Below are 20,175 nucleotides of genomic sequence, written 5' to 3'. Positions count from 1 at the left end.
TTAATTTCTTCTGATGTTATTTCATCAGGTCCGCAACTATACTCCAGTACCAACTATCAACAATAGCATCAAGGTTAGTGATTGTTTTAGATTTTCAGATGCTTTAGTATGTTATATATGTACCAGGGAAATAAATGTAAAGGATCATATCATGAGCAAACAGTAAAGCCAACAAGTAACTATAAATATTTTAGTATCTAATTAAATCTATGCTTGTGATTGTATAATGATGTAATGTATCTACATTTATTTTAATCTATCTAATTTTCAGTGAAGGACTATCTTTATTTTAAAGTTTACCGTTTATCTTAATTAGGAGACATTGTAGATCTGAAGAAAAAGGTTTAATTGGAAAAAGTTTATTACTAATTCTTAGAAGGATTTCTCAAATCCGAAGACAAGGCTAGCTGATTTATTATATATCATGCATATACTACTGCTAGCACATGTGTTCAACATTTGGCTTCATTAGTTTATTCAATCCTGATTAAGTTGGTTTGTTTCTTGCAGATGGAAGTTGGAATTGAAGATTGCTTGCATATTGAGTTTGAGTACAACAAAAGCAAGTAATTCCTGTTTTACATACCCTGCTTATCTACTTTTGTTTCTTCTGACCTATTATGATGTTTGTCATATATGCTTCCCTTTCTGATGGAGCTTATATCATTCAGGTATCATCTAAAGGATATTATTATTGGCAAGATATACTTTCTTCTAGTAAGAATTAAGATTAAAAATATGGAACTCGAAATTAGGCGTCGAGAATCTACTGGGTCAGGTCCTAATACATATGTCGAGACCGAAACTCTTGCAAAGTTTGAGTTGATGGATGGTGCTCCTGTCAGAGGTATGCCCTGTACTACAGTCTCTTATTGTTCTTTTCTCCCTCAACAAGACAACTCTGCCTTATTGTTTTATATTGCAAGAGCTGGTATGAGATAAAGAGAATTGTAGAAAATGTCAGTTTTAACATGTGTCCAAGCAAATATGAGTTGATAGAAGCACAAAGAGATTGTATGTTTTTTTAATGACTTTATCACAAGTTTTAGTTCATTAGACAGTCACTTGTTTTTTTGTAATAGCTTCTGGCTATTGGTGGTTTAAGATTCTACACAATGATGTGTTATATATTACCAGTGTGATAGGTTGCAGTATTATACATTATTATACTACTATCATTGAACTTATGTAACTATCCTCAAAACTAATACTTCAAACTGCAGTCAATGTCATCTGTCATTGTTGGGGGGGAAATGTTGTTTTACTTGTTCAGAAAATTACTGGAGAAAACCAAGATATTGCTTACAAATATACAATGTAATGATGTAATCTGACTTCTGGAAAGGATATCCCACTTTATGTTGAATATATAGACCGGTACATAATATGTGATGAAACTATTTGGAGTGACATCATCTATGTACTCCATAAATGGTGCTGGTGGAAAGCCTGAAGCAGGCCCTGGCCAGCGATGAGCTCGACCTGTGTTAGACCTGGGCTTAAACCAAGCTCCCAGCCTGACTGATCAAGTTTGGGCTTGACCCAAAACTCAATCATGTGCCATATTTGGGGTTGTAGTCATGAGTAGGGATATCAAATTCCTAAAAAAGTCTTACGTTGAATAAACAATGTACAACTTGACAAAAAGTGTAAATTATATATTTCCAATTAAAAAAAGAAGAATCATTGGGCAGTATATACTTTCAATAGATATGGGTTAAAAAGAAGAATCATTGGGCAGTATATACCGTCAATAGATATTTGTTATATTACCTGGAAGAATCTACAATTGTCATAATCCTTCAATTAATTTCTTTTAGCCCTTTTTACCTGAGAACTCAACAGATCATTGGAACATTTGTAGGGTTTGGATTTAGAACCTGTACTAAAAACATAAGTTGATCAGATCTGATATGACCCTTTCATAACAAATTCAGTAAGAAGTATAAAATTTACCAACTGATGAGTGTGTATTTTATAATTCATCAAAAAACTTAATGTCTGATTGGTCATGCTTCTAACAGTTGGAAATTAGTGATGCTTCTAACAGTGAATGGAGAAAGAAAATTGGACATTGCACTGGCAAGTTGTATTTTTCTGTCAGTTAAATAGGTTAATTGGGAGCATATTTTCTCTTTTGTTACGGCACTACGCTAATTTCGTACATTCTGTAAATAAACAATTAAACATAACATTTTTTCCAAATTCTTTTGAAATTTATTTATAAGTAAAGTTATTTATTTTTAAATGTTGCATATGAATATTATTATAGAGGTCGTTGTAAGATATGCTATTTGTACCATAAGATACATTGACCCATTACCCAATGACGCATACAGAAGATATCCCTGAAAATCTTATCAAATTGTGATATGCATATCTTATATGGTTGAGATATTAACAATGATTAGTATATCCCTGAGATAAACAGTACAGATCAGGCCTTCAGGATAGATTTTTTTACAACATGGAGAGTTGCAAAGAGATTAAAAAAGTATTTCCTAATTAAAATTTACCCTCATGTTACGTAGTGCAAAGAGTTAAAGAGGACTATAAAAATTAAAAAATAATAAAAAAATAAAGTCTGAAGCTGAAGAAGAGCATAAGAAATGTAGAACTTATCGAATGGATGTATATTTTGAAGTTAGTAAAATGACAATGCTGACAGGATTTTGATTGTTAATAAGTAGATTTAGCAGATATTTGTTATATTACGTGGAACTTTTAATCAAATTCTTGTGCTCTTCATTAATTGCTAATTCTGACGAGATTAACTTTAGATGGATTAACATGGAAAGTGGATATTCTGTAATTGCAGCATCAGAAATAGTTGTTTTGAATTATTCCATATGGATTATTTTGACCCCTATCAGATTATGTTATTCAAGTTATATTTTCTCGATTAAAATCATGCTGATGTAAGTAATGTTTCTTTTAACGTTTTCACTAACAACTTTCTCTGCTTAGATACATTGTGTGCTTAGTTAAATTCCCTTTACAAAACGTTTGTAATTCTCGTTATTATTGTTAATGTTTCTTTTAACGTTTTCACTAACAAATTTCTCTGCTTAGATACACTGTGTGCTTAGTTAAATTCCCTTTACAAAGACTTTGTACTTCCCGTTATTTTCGTTATTTTCTCTTCTTATTGCAGGCGAATCAATCCCGATTAGATTGTTTTTGAGCCCATATGAACTAACTCCAACTTATCGTAACATCAACAACAAATTCAGCGTGAAGTACTACCTGAACCTTGTCCTCGTCGATGAGGAAGATCGCCGATACTTCAAGCAGCAAGAAATCACGATGTATAGGCTCCTCCTGGAAACCGAATGAGGTTAATTCCCTTACCATGGTAAAGCATAAAACGATAGTTTGGAATAACATAGAGGTGGCTCGGTTAGAGGAACCAAGCTTGTTTTGTTTCCCTTGTACTCTAAAGTTAGGAATGAATGTATAGTTTTTTCCACCAAAAACCAAGTTGTTTCTCATTTTGCGCCTCACTATTAGATACACCTCCCCTTGTAATGGATACGGCTCTATGTAATGCTATTTTGGTTGGTGATGGTTTCAGCGAACACGGTCGCTATCAAAGTACGACAATGATCGGAATGATGCGTGGATATCATTCCGATGTGAACCAATATCTGCGCATATGTTTCCTCAAAAATCTTTTCTGTACCGGTACTTGACTACCATTTAATGAGTGCACCATAAGAATTGTACTATTCTTGTACGCGTATCATGAGCTTGTTTTCACAGCCAAAAAGTCAAAATGGGGGACAGCTCAGGCGCTCTTCATTATGAGGGGGTTGAAGCAATTTTCTCTACCAAGTACTACAACCCTTCTCACAATTTTCCCACTCTTTACAAGTATCTGAAAACCAAAGTCTTTCAAAACCATTAATTTTATAATTACGTGATGTATGAGTAACTATAATCTAACATGTCTAATTTTTTTTTGTTAGTATACCCTAAAGCGTATATGGATTAATATAAACGGTGCAGATCAAGTAAACTGATTGCGTATAATGTAATTTTGAAAGCGTATCCTCAGATTATAATCTAAGCCGATGCCTTACAAACTTGTTTCGCATTGTAAAATAGTATTCCTAACCAATTTAAACCGCAGAAGGATCACGGAAAATAAAAAGCGCTCGGTTGTTGTATACAGGTGCGTGCACTGGTGAGGCTTGAAAAGTTGAAGCCAGCACGAATTGCAAATAACTTTTTTTTTTTTTTTTGAAAGGAAAACAAGAAGAAAAAAATCTAAAAGTTAAATGCCCCCCTCACAAAAGAGACAGAGCGATAGTAAAGAGTGATCATGGTTTCATGAGAATCTTGGTTAGCTTTTGCTTTTGTTGTCATTTGAAATAGTATGGTGGAGTAATTGAGGGTCAATTGTAATGAGATGAAGTCACATGGGCAGGGGCACTTGTCCTTTCCTCGCTTTTTAATAAGACTCTGCCAAACAAAAAATTTAAAATTTTAAAAAAAAAAATCCCCCCCCAGTACCTAAAACTCATAGGTGCTCACATTTCTCTTATTACATTTTCACCCTTATTGGGTTTTTTTTTAAAAAAAAGAAAAGAAAAAAAGAGATAAAAGTGTGGGTTCATGTCCATTAGTCCTTGTCTTTTTCCTCCCTCATTAAAAAGATCCCCCTCTCTCAACGGAAAAGTGCTGTTCAAGTTTCGTAAAATTGATTTTCGTACTTATCCGTTAACACTTACTTTACAATTAATTTGCGATGAAGGCATTGGCAAGTAATTGACGGGTGTTTGTTTATATAACGGATAAGCCTGTTGTCATTAGTATAACATAATGCCAAAAGAGTATAAAAGCAATTGTGGTTTTTTTTAATTATTATATTAGTCATAAGTTATCAAGAATTTTGTTAGGTGTGAATTCACCAAGTTCCCTAAACTTTGGGAGGGGTATCTCACAAAACCGCTTGAACTTTGGGTGTTCGGTGTTCCAGGTTGCCTCTCTAAACTTTTTAAAATTTCCCATCAACTCTCTCTTTGTCAAGGGATAAACAAATACTAACTTTCTACACAAGTTAAAAAAAAAGGTTGGCTATACTAATGACATGGTTAATGAGGCCATAGGAAACCTTGAAAGTTTAGGATTTTTTGGACACATCTCTGGTTTGTGGAAAAAGTCCAGAGGGATTTCGTTGGAAACCCTCTTGAAGAATTTCAGAATTTACCCTTTTTAACTAATAGTGTGTTTGGCAATCAGAAAGTAAAAACGATAGAACGACGACGTCAACAATTGCGTGTTTCAAATTTTCAGAGTCAGGAACTAAAATTACTAGCATAATCAGCATTTTTAGTGAGAGTCTAATTATTCGATTACGTACCGTTTATTTCATTTTCTATGAATGAGATAACGCAGTGTAGAATTTCTAGCATTAGGAAAAAATACTTGTCATAACGATGGTTTTCAAGATAAATATGGTTTTCATGATAATAGTGGAAACTTACATGACATAAACAAGCAATCCTAAAAATGTTTTTTCGCACACGCGTATACACTAGATATGAACGGAAAAAAAAGTTAGTTTAAAAATCTGGACCCAAAAAGAAAGAATACTAAATATAACGAATGGCATCCCTGCATAAAGCACAATACAAACCAAAGAACAATCATATTCCTAGAAAAAGTAAGGAGCAAAAAGAAAAAAATAGATCAAGGTACATCAATTATTGTTTCCTACTCTTGAGAGTAGACCGGTGCATAATTACAAAAAGATTAGGGGGTGTTTAGAAAATAAAAAGTATTTACCTTTATTTTTTCTACTATTTGGCACCCAAGCACAAATTGCCTGCTTTACCGGCCTTTTTCCTAATTTTTAATAAAGCCCCTCTCTTCTCTCGAGGATTCTTGGAAATTTAAAAAAGAGACAAAAAATCAAAAGAGAGAGAAAAATAAATAGTTATTTATTACATCGATTTCCCCCAAATTTCTCCCCATTGTCTGAAATCATCGGAGTAGGGTTACTAGAGTTTTATTCCCTTTTCTTCTTCTTTAAAAAAAATCATCAAATTTTCATTTTTTTTCCTCCCTTTATTTTACAACTTTCTGTCTATTTCTCCAAAATTACCGCCAATTTCTTGAATTTCCACTGAAATTCAAAAAAATGAGGAATTCTGGGGAGAACTTGCAGTTGGGTGTTCTAATTTTAGGGACTTCTTAAACTTGTTTAGAGCTAGGGTTTTAGTTATTTTCCTGTTGGTTATTTTGTACGAGTACTGTAAATTGTGAGTTCTTGTTGTTGTAGTTTATGGTAAAAAGGATGGATTTTGGAGTCTAGGGTTTAGGGTTTTGTTGATTTAAGCTCAATTTTAGTTTTTTTAAAGAGTTTGAGTGAGTGCTAAGTGTTCTACTGTGAAGAAAACTCCAAAAATTCCCTTTTAAGTGCAATTCCAGTTCTGGTTTGCTTCAGTTGTCTTTGTTTTGGCAGCCAAGTTCATTTCTAGGGTTTTCAAGTTTATCATTCCTCGAAAAATCCCTACTTTTCCCTCCAATTCTTGGATTTGAGCTACTGCTGCATGCAAAGTTTGCTCCTTTGAGCAATGGAAGTGAGATCTGATACCGGAGTTATGGCCAGTAGAGAGCCCTTTACCCTTGGGGTGCAGAAACCCACCGTCCAATCTCCGCCGTCAATGCAAAACATGCGGCTAACATTCACCCCTGACGGCACCGCCGTCTACAAACCCATACCGACTAGCTCTCCTCCCCCTCCCCCTCCTCAAACACATTCATATCAAGAAGGAGGAGGAGGAGCTGATGGTGGGCCCACCGGAGGCAGTAATGGGCCGTCTCCGGCAATCCCGTCTCCTCACGGGCTTAACATGAATATGGGCGAGCCCATTAGGAAGAAGAGAGGGAGGCCTAGAAAGTATGGGCCTGATGGTTCCATGGCCCTCGCATTGTCCCCTGTTTCGCCCCCTTCGTCGGGCCCGCCGGGTAGCGGGCCTGATGGCATGAAGAAGAAGGGCCGGCCTCCGGGTTCGGGGAGGAAGGTGCAGATGGATGCTCTGGGTAATCTCTATACTTGCCCTTTTGTTGCTGTGTTTGGTTTGTCATGTAATGGAATTTTATATGAATCACAGATTTGGAATGCCTTGATTTAGCTCTGACAGTAAATATGGGGGCTTGAGTGATGTAGCCTATCTTTTTCTTATATTATACTATGATTGTTTTGGTAAATCTGACATGCAGGACCTGTAGTGTCATGGAACTACTTTGTACCCTCTGGTCTTGTTATTATGGTGGTAACTAGATTATAAATTCGGGGTAATAGTTATTTTAGATAATTTGTAATTGATGAATTTGGTAAGTATAGTGTAGAAAGACATACATGAATATACAACAACAACAACAACAACAACCAAGCCTTTATCCCAAATGTTTGGGGTCGGCAGACATACATGAATATGGTGGTGCATCATTTGGCGGGTCAGATATTTTAACAAAAAAATTCCCAAGTAAATATGATAGATCTGAAATAAGTATTATTCAGTGTACAATTCTTTGCTAAATGTTTTTATCTGTTTTAATACAATTACTTGTTCTTGTTGGATCTATTTTATGTTTGCTGACTATAATTGTCAAATTGAATCTTTGGTTTGAGATATTATTTGATGTCTTTGTTTCTTATGCTTGTACATTTTTAGTTACGGTTTAAATTTCTTATCTGTTGGATCATTTGCAGGGTCTGCAGGGACAGGATTTATCCCTCATATTATCACCGTTAAGGCTGGAGAGGTATTGGTTTCCTCTACTGCATGCTACTAATGGCTGTTGGTATTTCTCTACCAACAATAATGCGTTTAAAACAATATTTCTGGTGTGTGGCTACAGTTGATGCTTTAGATCTTATATTTGGTATCTATTGCTCATGTTTCTTCATTAAATTAGACACTTAATGTAATCAGTAGTATTGAGAGTGATTTTTGCATTTCTGGAAAGTTGTTTTGTAATGATTCATTTGATTTAAATTCTCTACTTGCAGAAAAATATGGTTGATAGTCTAGTTAGTTATTGTATGAGGATAGGTGACGCAATCTTGGTATTCTGTAATTTGTACTGGATGTTTTTCACTCCTTTATTAGAATTTCCTTTTTGTCTGACAGGATCAATATTGCTTGATATTTGTACTTCTAAATTAGTTTTATAGATACTGACTTTGATACAAGTTGCAACCTTTTCCTTTAATAACGAAGGTGTAAAGTGAAACAGTCACTTTACTGTCACCAAGTAAGTTCGCCTTTGTTCCCTCTAATTCTAGTCGAGGACGGCTTTCTTCTCTATATCCATTATATGTTTAGCATATAATTGACTTAAAAGAGCTTTCATTTATGTAAATGTAGAATGTGAAATGTGAGTAATTGGAATTTGGAAAGAAATTCCTTCTTGATGGGTAAAACACTGTGGAGGTTCTTTATCATAAAAATGTGATGATTGCCTTTTCATCCGATGGTAAATTTGTTTTCTATTTAAAATGTCAATCTTAGCTTTTGAATGAAGTTTAACAATGTTACTGTTTTTGTTTCTTAGCATGGCAGGAATATCTTAGTATTTATTTTTATTGGTTCTTAGACTGGTTATACATAACTTCTTAAATAATCGGCTTCAGATGATCGAGACATTTCATTTTTGTTGAAATGTTTCTACCAACAATAATATTGTCAAGTTGCTCTGAGATGTCATTAATTATTATTATTATGTAAGGAGGAATGTAATCAGCTGAAATACACAGTGTCAGTGTAATTACAAGAGAAACTTATGGCAATAGTTTTACTTAAATAAATTCTATTTCACATAATTTATCTTTACATTATGAATGTGTTTAGAATATGGTTACAGCAGCAATTCAACTCTTCTTATTTCAATTTTTTTCAATTGTCTGTTCATATGATTATTTAACCTTTTTACAGCCCAGGAATCCTTCATTCATTCTCATCTCTAAACTTGTTATTGTCGCAAAATTCAGGCCTTAAAAGTCTACGAACATCACTGATATTAGCCAATTTGAGAGAAGTTGGGTGTAGAATGTGAATTTTGCCTTGTTTGTGTTAATAGTTAAAAATAATTTTTATTGAAATTTCCCTATTGCATATATTATTTGGTATGTAGAGGAAGCATCACTAGAGGTCTCTTTGACTTCACGGCATCTTGAAATTTAATAGTGAATTAAGGCATTTAGTTGCTTAACTATAGACTTCCATTTTGTAGGATGTATCGTCAAAGATCATGTCTTTTTCTCAGAACGACACCCGTGCAGTCTGCGTTCTTTCAGCAAACGGTTCAATATCTAATGTGACTCTTCGTCAGGCAGCAACTTCTGGTGGAACTGTAACTTATGAGGTTAGCTCCGCCCCTTATGTTTGGTGGTAGTGTAGATTCCTTCTATGATTTGTCTCCTCTCGTTCGCCTATGCTGATTAAGGTTTATATCATTTTTCTTTGAACAGTACTTGATAAGAGACCTTTCTTTTTTTAATTAATTATTTTTTCCTTTTCTCTTTTTTTCTTTTTTCTTTTTGTTGGAGGTTGGTTTTTCCTTCTTCTTTTGTGTATGTGTGCTTTTTTTTGGAGGTTGGTTACAGCAGAAATTACAGTCTTCTTTTGTGTATGTGTCTCCTGCAAGTTAAATTTGTACTTTCTCCATTTTGTCATTCTTATTTATTATATTTTTTTTGGAAAAGTATGAGAAGGATGAAGACCTGTGGTTTCAAGAGCTTGTGCCCTTACTTTCTAGGACCTGACCTATTTTGGGTTTGGCTACTGTATGCCTTGCCCGTAAAGGCCTGAAATTTTTATTTGATTAGGCAGAGCACAGGTATATTAGATTTAACAGAAATGTCACATAATTGCCCTTCATGTTGTACATTTCGTGGCTTACATAAAAATTTAGGAAGAAGGTTAAGACTGTAATTTAGTGCTAGTTGTTAACACCGCTTGGACGTTCAGGTTCAGTAAAAAAAATTAATGTAAATGTTTGAAGTTTACAACAATTTAAGCGGGGGAAATTCATGGTAGGAGAGTTGCATTGGTAAGAATGGGCCTTTGACATATAGCTCAACTTTAATGTACTGTCCTTCATATAAAACTAGAATAATGGTGAGTAGAGGTGCCTGCTTCTTCAACTACTTTTACCTTCTGTGATTGTAAAACAAGGTAACATCTCGCTAAAGGTTTCTTTTATGTTTCAAATACAGGGACGGTTTGAAATCTTGTCGCTCTCAGGCTCCTTTCTGCTTTCAGAGAGTGGTGGCCAGCGTAGTAGAACTGGTGGGCTTAGTGTTTCAGTCCTGATGGTCGTGTCTTAGGTGGCGGAGTGGCAGGACTTCTGACAGCTGCATCACCTGTCCAGGTCAGTTTCAGTTTTCAGTACGGATTTCTTAGTTAATACTTGATTTTTTTCCATGTACAATTATTGTAAACTAAAATTATTGAGAACTTGGGTTTAGCAGTGCCTTATCAGTTCACCAAAATCTGCTTAATTTGTTTTGTAATGTATGCATTACTTACGTTTATATGGACAAAGAGTCTGATATATTTTAAACAAAGGCATGTGCTGTTTTTTTGCTGACAAGTGGGACTGTTGTCTTGGTGGACAATTTTAACTTATTGGAACAGGTTGAGTGGGGGTAAATTGGGCTAGTGAGCCACTTTCAAATTAGGAATGGAACAATCAGAGTGGGAGTGGGAAAATTGATGGCGTAGCATCTTTTTAAAATATGATATTTATGTATCAATTAAGCCTAAATTACCGTATCAAACTTGCTTAATATGGTATATTATATTGACGGATTATACTATAACATAATGTGTTATATTCTATTATAAGAAATTGTTATATCTAAGGTGGCACTTTCAAAACTATATTATATGCAGTTAAGTTATTTCCTCCGCTCCATTCATTTTGATCTATATGTTTTCGATGATATATAAACAAAAAGTTAGGCATATTGGATTATAGTTACTCATGCATTAAGCGATTGTAAACTTATCGGTTTTATGACCATACAACTAAAGAGGCAATAAAAAATGTTTCAAAAGTATTAAAACATCATGATTTTTGTTTTGTAGATGTTTTGAGACATTTAGATCACAATGAATAGAGCGGATCATCCATTGGAATGGATTACTAGTTTAATCCATGTATCAAAAGGTGCCACCTTGGATTAAATCTAAGGTGACACCTTAGGAACCGTTTTCCCTATATGTTTTTTATCTTGCAATATAACGTAGCATATGATAGTATATTATATTGTATAAACTTACCATAATGTATTAACAATATGTTTAATACTGTTAATTAATATTTGATATTTTATTTAATAATTGATAATTAACATATATTTGTTGTAGGGGTTGTTTGCCCTCACAGTAGGGCCAAAAAAATATAATTAACATATATTAGATATTTAGTATATGGTAAATTCCATAAAGTTCCCTTCCTCTAGTTGCACTTGATGCCCGCACTTAGCCCTAGTGCTAATAAATTAGTTGAGAGGTGTTAAGTGCTATGAGAGATATAAATGATGGGGTTGTGTGCAATTTACCCTTTAATATATGAAGGCTCCAAAGCACTTGCACTCAAATTGTCCTGAATCCTCATTTCTAATGGAATCGAAATAATCTCTAGATTGATTGGTAAATCCTTTCGATTGGCTAGAATCCTTTACTTGAACGAAAATAGATCTTGTGGAATCATATTGACCAGACTGAAGAAGGGGACCAATTAAAGTCTGGGGGCACCGCCAAAAAAAAGTACAAGATCTGGATTTAACATATCATGAAATTTTATTTGTCTCTCTGTGTTCCTTCTGAAGAAATGAAAAAGTACAAGATCTTTCACTGCAGGTCGTGGTGGGCAGTTTTCTTGCTGAAGGAAAGAAAGAACGAAAGTACACCATTCCCCTTGAGCCTTCCTCCGTCCCGGGAAAGCTCGCCAGGCCCACCATCACGAGGCACTCTGAGCGAGTCCTCCGGCGGCGGCCCTGGCAGCCCGATGAACCAGAGCACGGGCACCACGTGCAATAACAGCGTCCAGCAGGGGATGAGTAGCATGCCATGGAAATGAAATGGAAACCCACCCCCCTTGCTTCTCGTTGTAACGTTGTAGCTTCTTCAAGAACTTGGTTGTTTTGTTCTTATTATGTTATCTGATCTGATGTAGGCTTAGGCGCTGATGATGTTTGTGAGTTTTTAGCTGTTGATGTTGTTGTTCAATTATTAGCTTGTGTCCGTATCCTAGGGTTTTCTTAGCGTCATGGTTGTGGTTTAGATGTATTTGTGAAGGACTACGTATGATGTACCTCGTCTTAGTCATTAATCATCTGTTGTTTAATGTTTGTGAAAAAGCCTGATGTCGAATCTTTTGGTGGGATTTTGTTGTATTATTATTGCATGGTGTTGATTCGCACTGTATTATGGTATGGCAAGGGCACAGGGATAATTGCACATAGGCCTCCTGTAGTATTGCACTTTGAAATGTATTGCGTGGGGTAGTTTAATCTTAACAGTCTTTATCTCACTAGTTGTTTTATTCAGGCGTGATATTTTACCAAGTTCCTAATGTAGCAGTGCCGCTTTGCACTTATATTTCCTCACTTATTTTTCGCAGCATTTTTATACGCTGAGTTGTTTCGTTACTACTCTGTACTCTGCAAGTATGAAAATTTTTGTTTCGTTACTACTCTGTACTCCTCAAGTATGAAAATTTTCGCCCACATGTTCTCATATGAAATTGAAAATCAAATAGCATATGAGTGTCACTCGAGGGAAAGCTTTCAAATTTCCTTAATAGAAGATACTACTATGCAAATTTAATACAACTTTAGAACATATAAACGCTGCAAGAAACAAATCAGGGTATATAATTGCAAAGTTACGGAAACTATAAGCTAACAAAGTGCTGTTTTTTTTTATCTAAGGGCTTGTTTGGATTGATGGGAATAAGGGGGAAAGGAAGTTAGGAGAACCATTCAACTTGTTTGGGAACATTTAGGAGGTAAAAGTTATTCACCCTGGTTTCTTTGGTTCACCCCTTAATAGTATGAAATTTATTAGCCCAAATTAGGGTGAGCCCTTCCCTTCACTTCTCTCATTTCCCTTTTAACTTCCCTTAACCCCGTTCAAGTCCAAACAATCCCTAACAAAGAAGAAAGGGCGGCATAAACCCTAAACCAGCGAAAACCCTGCACGCATAACAGAAGCTCAACCCAATTTTGTCACTCTATTCCTCATCGATTCTAAAATCAAGCCCCCATTTTGAAATCAAACGAAAACCCTAATTAAAAAAAAAAAAGAAAAATTACAATGCTCGCAAGTCTCCGATCCCTCCTCCATCGCCGCCGAGTCAACCAACCTAGGGTTTCCTCCCCCATCAGCTTCTTCTGAACCTCCGGCGACAACAATAACGACGCCTGCGCAAGACAAACCTTGGACCGCCGCCGCCGGCGATCACCCCCAAGATCCCTCCGCCGTCATCCGCTTGAGAGATCGCCATCTCGATGGACGAAGAGTCAAAATGGTGGATAAAGATGACAGGGAGAGGAGGAAGTTTGTGGGTGGGAGGGTGGGGTGAGAGGATGATGGAGGCTTATAATCTGATGAAGCAAGCGAGGGAGCCGGGGGCGAGAGGGGAGTGCTTGAAGGATCCGGAGGAGGAGGAGATGTATAGCTTGTATAAGGAGGACCCGGAGGTGAACACAGTCGAGAAAACTGGCGAAGGATTATAGGGTTATGAGGCAGAGGGGTGCATGCCATTCTTTGGTTGAAGGAGATGGAGGAGGAGGAGGAGGAGGAGGAGGAGAGGGCTGGGAAGCCGCTGGATGATTCGGTCGAGATCTTGCTTAATAATTTTTCGGAGTATGTGCAGAGATCTTTGCTGTTTTTTCTTTTAATATTAGTATGATATATGATTGTTTATTCACATTTTAACATGCTGCCTGCCCATAAAATAGTAATCGTAGCACCAAATAGAAATGAATTGTAAAATGATTTGGGTAGAAACAACCTAATGAAGCAACAATCTGTAACAAAGAAATATGAGTTATAAAGGAAAAGCTCTACATCCATTTGATATATGGATGAAGATGGTGATGATGACCTTTTTAGCCAACAGGAACTTTTGAATGACTATTGAGAATCAAGGTGAATTTCTTTATCATTCAAGTCCAATATTTTTCTAATCAATGAACTGGCTGGGAAATAAATAATGGGTATTGTGAAGTATCTCAGGTCCCGTAAATAATGAGAGAAAGAGGGGGAAGAAAAAACCGACCTATAAGTCCAGTGATGACCCAGCCACAGGCATTCATGAAACACAAATTTGCACACAAAATCTAGTGGTTTCCAGGTTAATTTTGGCAATTTAATTGTTACTTGTGTAAAAGCATTGTCTGTAAATGCTTCTCCATTTCCTGTTGCAGATTCTTCCATTCCCATGACGGGGAGTTCCATGTTGCATCTCTCGCATATAAACCTGACTTCAAGGTCATGCCTGAGGGGTGGGATGGCACCACAAGAGACCCTGATGAGGTTCTTTATGAGATCTCAATGAAGGAAGACCAGAGGCTATATGAAGAGTTTGTTCTGTGCTTGAATTTCAACAAGAAAAAAGTAAGTTTCGCACTTAGTGTGGTTTTCTTTATCCTCATCACAGCACGTGTAAATGTCAGCTTGTTTATGCACACTCACCGTCCAACTATTCTGAATTCATTAATATGTACATCCTGGGCATAGCTGAAATTGCAACACTATGGTATTTGTATTGGGTGGCCTTAGCAGATCAAAATGGTGAAGGACTCTTGTAAGCCGACCTGGACTTGATAAAGGCTTTTGTTATTGTGGTGTTTTATTCTTGGTTCCTAATTTAACTTGAAGTTTAGCCGACAAAGCTAGAGATACTTATTTTAAGCTTTCACGATTTTTTTAAAATGATGGTATGCATTCACGTCTATAACGATTTCCTTATCACTAGCAGCTATGATGACAGACTTGTGTGTTCCTCTGTGTTCCTCTGCCACCTAGGGAGGTGCCAATTTATACTGAAATTCATAAACTACTTGGATTCATGAAGAACAAAAAGCTATAGTCACTTGGGCTTACTTATAAATATGAAGATCTATTTAGCTTTCAAATAATTTCTTGTTTCATGAGAAAAGTGAAATCTCATTAAGAGTAGCATGCGACAAGTACAAACACTAAGCAAAAGGCAATTTTGTATATTGAAAAGATTAACATGAAATTCAACAGTGATATTTTTCCATACAGACAAGTAAATGTTGTTGATTTTTCATCAGCTGGATCCTTAATCTTCTCATTGAAAATTATGTTAATGTTTCTATGATCTACTTCGACTACTTTGTTTGTGTACATATATCTGCATTGTACCCCCTTATTTTCTTGATCATACCTGTTAAAAGAAGAATTGCATTCTCTGTAGACACTTGTGTCTAAAAGAAAGCAAGGTCAGATTTTAACTCAAATCTAATTTTTCTACCTTCAAGATATTGATTCTTCTTAAGTAGCAGTTTAATACATTTAAAAATTGCTAAGCTGATTGGCTTGCTAGAGTATAAGTTTTGATTTAAAGCATTAAACCCCAGTTTTTTTTTTTTCTTTTTTCTCATTTTTTGATGCAGTATAGTTGGAAGAAAATGGGATTTTCAAAGTTAATAGTTTCATGCATTATTTTTTAATCCACCATAGATTGATTTAGGCGATTGAACCAACATATGGTGCAAACTTGGCTTCTTACCTAATATCTGAGCATTCTTTGCTTCTAAGAAATCATCCATACTCTTAACCTTACTCGCACAATTGTGTAGTTTATAGCACATCTTATTCTCAAGAATTCTACATGTGACATATATTTAGGTTAGAAAAGTAATATAAGTGAGATTAGACATAAATATACTTTTATAATATTTGAAGTTTGTAAGCAGCCGAACTCATTAGGCACACATTAAGATGCAAAGAGGTGGTGAGTCATGATGGCCTTCAATAGTTTTTTTTTTTTTGAGAGAAAATGGCCTTCAATAGTTGTGAGTTGAAGGGTCACATACATCAGGATCTAGGTAATTTTCACAAGCATACATCACGATCTAGTTAGTTTTCACTACTTTCTAGTAGTTAAATGCAAATGGCAAGTTACAAGTTGTAAATCATACTCCCTTTAAAAGTACGAGTTCGGAAAAAGCTTTCCATAGTCAGTATTACCCTTAACTATTTTGAATACTTTATTTAAATCTTAATCTATCCTATTCATAATTATACCCTATCCTAATTCCATATGAACTAACTACAGGTCAACAATTAAAAAAAAGATTAATAAAATACTTGAAATAGCTCCACGGTATTAGTTCGTTAAAATAAAAAAACTAATATGTTATAATTAGAAGTATTATAATAAACAATTTTTTTTGAAAATTGCACATAATACCCTCAAAAGTTTAAAATTACACAAAACATCCTGACATCTCAAAACTTAAAACAACAAATATGAAATTTGAAAATTAATAGCAACCTCCAAAGAATTTGAACTTTTCTAACCTAAATATAAAATAGCAGCCTCAAAAATTATAAAAACATCCTCAAAAGTTCAAATAATAAAAAAAACGCTAAAATTTTGAAATATCAACACTTGTAAACAACAAAGATGAATTCAAAGGGTTACCATTAGGCACATAAAAATTTAAAATTTTAAAAAAATAACCTCAAAGTTGTGAAAATCGCAAAAAACTCTCTCAAAAGTTAAAAATCGCAGAAATCTCTAAAATTTCAAAACTTATAACCAGTACATATCAAATCTGAAAATTATCAATAGGCTGTTGAAAATTTAAATTTACAAAAAACAATCCAAAATTTTAATAATTGAAAAAAAATACTTTCAAAATTTCGGAGTTGCAAGAAATATCCTGACTTTCGAAAACTTACCACCAACACATAAAACATGGAAATTACAAGAACTCAACTTAAAATTTAAAAGTTTCAAAAACACTATCAAAGTTTTAAATTTTGCAGAAAACTCCCTAAAAAATTCAAATTCACAAAAAAATAATTAAAAATTCTAAACTTAGCAAAGAAAAGAGTAGTTGTTTTATATTCTTTCATTAAGATATATTAATTTAACTTACAATTTCAAGTTTACTGTCCCTTTTCAGCATCTAAAAGTAGTCTACTTTTATTGAAAAAAATAAAGGTGGAGAATGATTGATGTCGGCTCAACAAAAAATGAAACAGAAGGAATGAAAGACACATTTTTTAAATATTTTTTGGAATGGTTAAATTTTTTGAGTAAATTGGGAATCTTTAGAAGAGATTTTCATGAACTATTTTTAGTACTTTTATATGCTTAGTGGATGCATTCATTATATAAACGTATACTAAATTTAGCATTAATCTTTAGCTTATAATTTTTTTTAAAGTCTTTCAAGAATTAGGAACAAAGTACATATTCTCTTTTGTGTCGTTTTAGCCCACCTTTAACCATTCATCTTGTCTAATTAACTTTAATTATTCATTTTCCTTTTATAACATTATTTTTTTCAAGTGTTTTTTGTTTTTCCAACACTATACTTTCTCAGGTCAAGCTTGGTTTCATGTCGGTCCAAATAACATCATTATTCAAATTGGCTTCGCATTACATTTATCCCCTATCAATTCAATTATCAACATGAAAATTTAAATTACGTGTAGCTTATTTAAACAAACAACAAATAAAATAAATAATCATAATTTCTGAAGTTTAGAGACATAGGTGAGCAAAAACCATCAAAGTGGACCCGATGATCAAATTTTAGTAAGGAAGTAAACCAAAAATACTTAATCATGGTGTTTAACCACGTGCGTTACACGTGCATAAAACCTCGTTTAAGTAAAGATGTTACTAATCTCATGTGAAAAGCGACATTAGGAAAATGTGTAGGGTATATATAGACTTTTTGTGTCTGTCTTGTCTTCAAGTATTACCCATCTCTCTTCTTACAATAGGCATAGCCCTTCTAGTAATGTACAGCCCATACAATTCCACGACCCTTTGGTCAGGAGTTGCATTTACATCTATATTCACCATATCAAGCATTTTGTATCGTCATGTCTGAAATAGATATAGTACTGAACCAAGGCTAATTTTGTGCAAAAGGCCTTATCTTTTAAACATAGCATTCAACTTCGTCAACTTTGAACTGGCTAAAGAAAACCTTTGCCTTCCTTTTATTTTCCTCCAGGTAGCAGGAGAGGTGAAATGCCATAAATACAGCAGGAGACGGACAAAAAGAAGGATGGAGCTTCACAGTTGAGAAACTGGGGCCCCGTGACAAGCGTGGAGGTGGCGGTTGCTGGAAGAACGATTTGGAGAAGATGTATGTGAAGAGAGAGACTCCCAAGCCCATCGAAGAATCCTCCCTCCTTTTTAAATAACTCGAATTTTTCAGTTTTTTTTTTCCATTTTCCCCGGCCCTTTCCTGGAGTTCTTTGTTGTCATCTTTGCTTCACGTTAGAGTTTTTGTCTCTGATGATAGGAATAACCTGTCCTTGGCTTTTAAGGGAGAATTGTTTTTTCATGATGCCATTCTTATGAAATTGTAGCTTGTTGTGATTTCGTGTAAGAAAAATTCTGTGTCTATCCTTGAATTCTCAGATATTGTAGTTGTTTTTGCCGGCAATTCTGCAGAAATATTTACGGGCCTTCTGTTGCTATAGACCTGTTACATATGGAATGCTTCTTCTTTAGTTACTTCAGCTGTGATTGATTATAAGGGGCCGTTTGGTTCATGGGAAGGCATTGGGCTTTGGGTAGAAAGCCTGCCAAAGTATTAGTTTTGGCAGGGTTTCTGCTCAAAACGCCTCTTTTGGCAGGGTTTTGCCAAAGTGTTAGTTTTGGACAGAAACCTTGCCAAAACTAACACTTTGGCAGGCTTTCTGCCCAAAGCCCAATGCCTTCGCATGAACCAAACGGCCCCTAAGCGATGCGTGCGTTTCATAGTATTTACTTGTCAATAGAAAAATGTTATCAACACCTTAATATCGAAGCAAATATAAAATGTATACAGAAAAAAGTTTGTGTCAAAATTGATAATGATGTTCGCGTTCATCTGTCTCGTTGTGATTTGGATGGATACAGGCATGAACTCCAGCTCTATTTCTTTTCGGAATTCGGGCGGAAAGAGCAACGTAGTCGCGTTAATAGAATTTTAATATTTTGCCCCTAATAATAAGTCTCAAGCATTCAGAAACTCCAAGGGCATTTTCGGATTACCAAAATTGTGCCCTACATGACCAAAACTCTGCCTTTTCTTAATTAACTATCTGTTGCAGCAAGCAAGTGTAAGGGACTGTTTGTTTTGCTTCCCCTGATTTCCTATCAAAACTGACGGCTTGTTGTCAGTTTTGACAGCTTTCTTGTCAAAACTCTCCTAATGGGCTGTTTGTTTGCGATTTGGATAGGGGGAAAGCCTGCCAAACACTTTTGGCAGGGTTTTGGCAGGCTTTCCAGCCCTTTCCCCCTAAAAAACATCTTTCCAAACAGCCCCTAAAAAAGATGTTTTGGCAGGGAATCAGGGGCAAAAGAAACCAACCAAACAGCCCCTAAATGCGTTTCTTTTGATTTTTTTTAAAGTGTAAGGATATTTTTTTTTGTATTTTTAAAAGAACTGATGCACAAATAAAAAAAAAAAACTGGCTTTTCTTATAAGGGTCTTTGGCATATCAAGGACTAATCCGGAAATAGCCCAGACTAGCGTCGGGTTGAACAAAACCTGGTTAAATTCGGACGTGGTTATTTGCCTAATTATGATTAACCCCAGTTCAATTTTAATTCCTCTTAAAATATTCTCACGTAGTGCATTGAATACAAAATCTGATTTGTCGAGTTTAATCCACCTGATAATTTGAAGCTAGTATTGGTTTTTAGTTCGGAGTTAAAAGGGATCGACTTAAAAATATTTTTTATTTAAAAAAAAAAATCAAGCAATGAATGTAGTTAATTTATGATCAGGGGTACACCTGCAAAATAAACCCCCCTTCCCTTTCCGTCGTAACAACTCGCGCCAAAATCGCCTTCGTTCCCAGCCCACGCTCTCATGCACCGCGCGAAGCCCTTCCTCCGCTATCTTCACCAAAACCCACACCCAAACTCCCACCCACT

General features: G+C 35.2%; 2 protein-coding genes and 1 pseudogene across 2 annotated transcripts in view; all 3 read left to right on the top strand.

Annotated features, from left to right (window-relative positions):
* Positions 1–3,573, top strand: part of LOC109838381 (vacuolar protein sorting-associated protein 26A-like) — a 13,378-nt gene extending 9,805 nt beyond the window's left edge. The window contains exons 9-12 of the mRNA XM_020406851.1: positions 29–73; positions 511–566; positions 672–847; positions 3,155–3,573. Coding sequence (XP_020262440.1) covers positions 29–73; positions 511–566; positions 672–847; positions 3,155–3,336 — 459 coding nt within the window. The 3' untranslated portion in view covers positions 3,337–3,573. The remainder of the gene's footprint in view (positions 1–28; positions 74–510; positions 567–671; positions 848–3,154) is intronic.
* Positions 5,840–12,438, top strand: LOC109838304 (AT-hook motif nuclear-localized protein 10-like). The gene is given in 7 exon segments (XM_020406783.1): positions 5,840–7,050; positions 7,724–7,776; positions 9,247–9,378; positions 10,232–10,319; positions 10,322–10,386; positions 11,883–11,971; positions 11,973–12,438. Coding segments are annotated over 7 exon segments (1,026 nt in total). The 5' UTR covers positions 5,840–6,581; the 3' UTR covers positions 12,103–12,438.
* LOC109841467 lies at positions 13,535–18,728 on the top strand (annotated as a pseudogene).

This window comes from Asparagus officinalis, chromosome 1 (genome assembly GCF_001876935.1).
Source record: "Asparagus officinalis chromosome 1, Aspof.V1, whole genome shotgun sequence".
NCBI classification, from domain to species: Eukaryota; Viridiplantae; Streptophyta; class Magnoliopsida; order Asparagales; family Asparagaceae; genus Asparagus; species Asparagus officinalis.
This window is presented reverse-complemented; position numbering and strand designations above follow the sequence as displayed.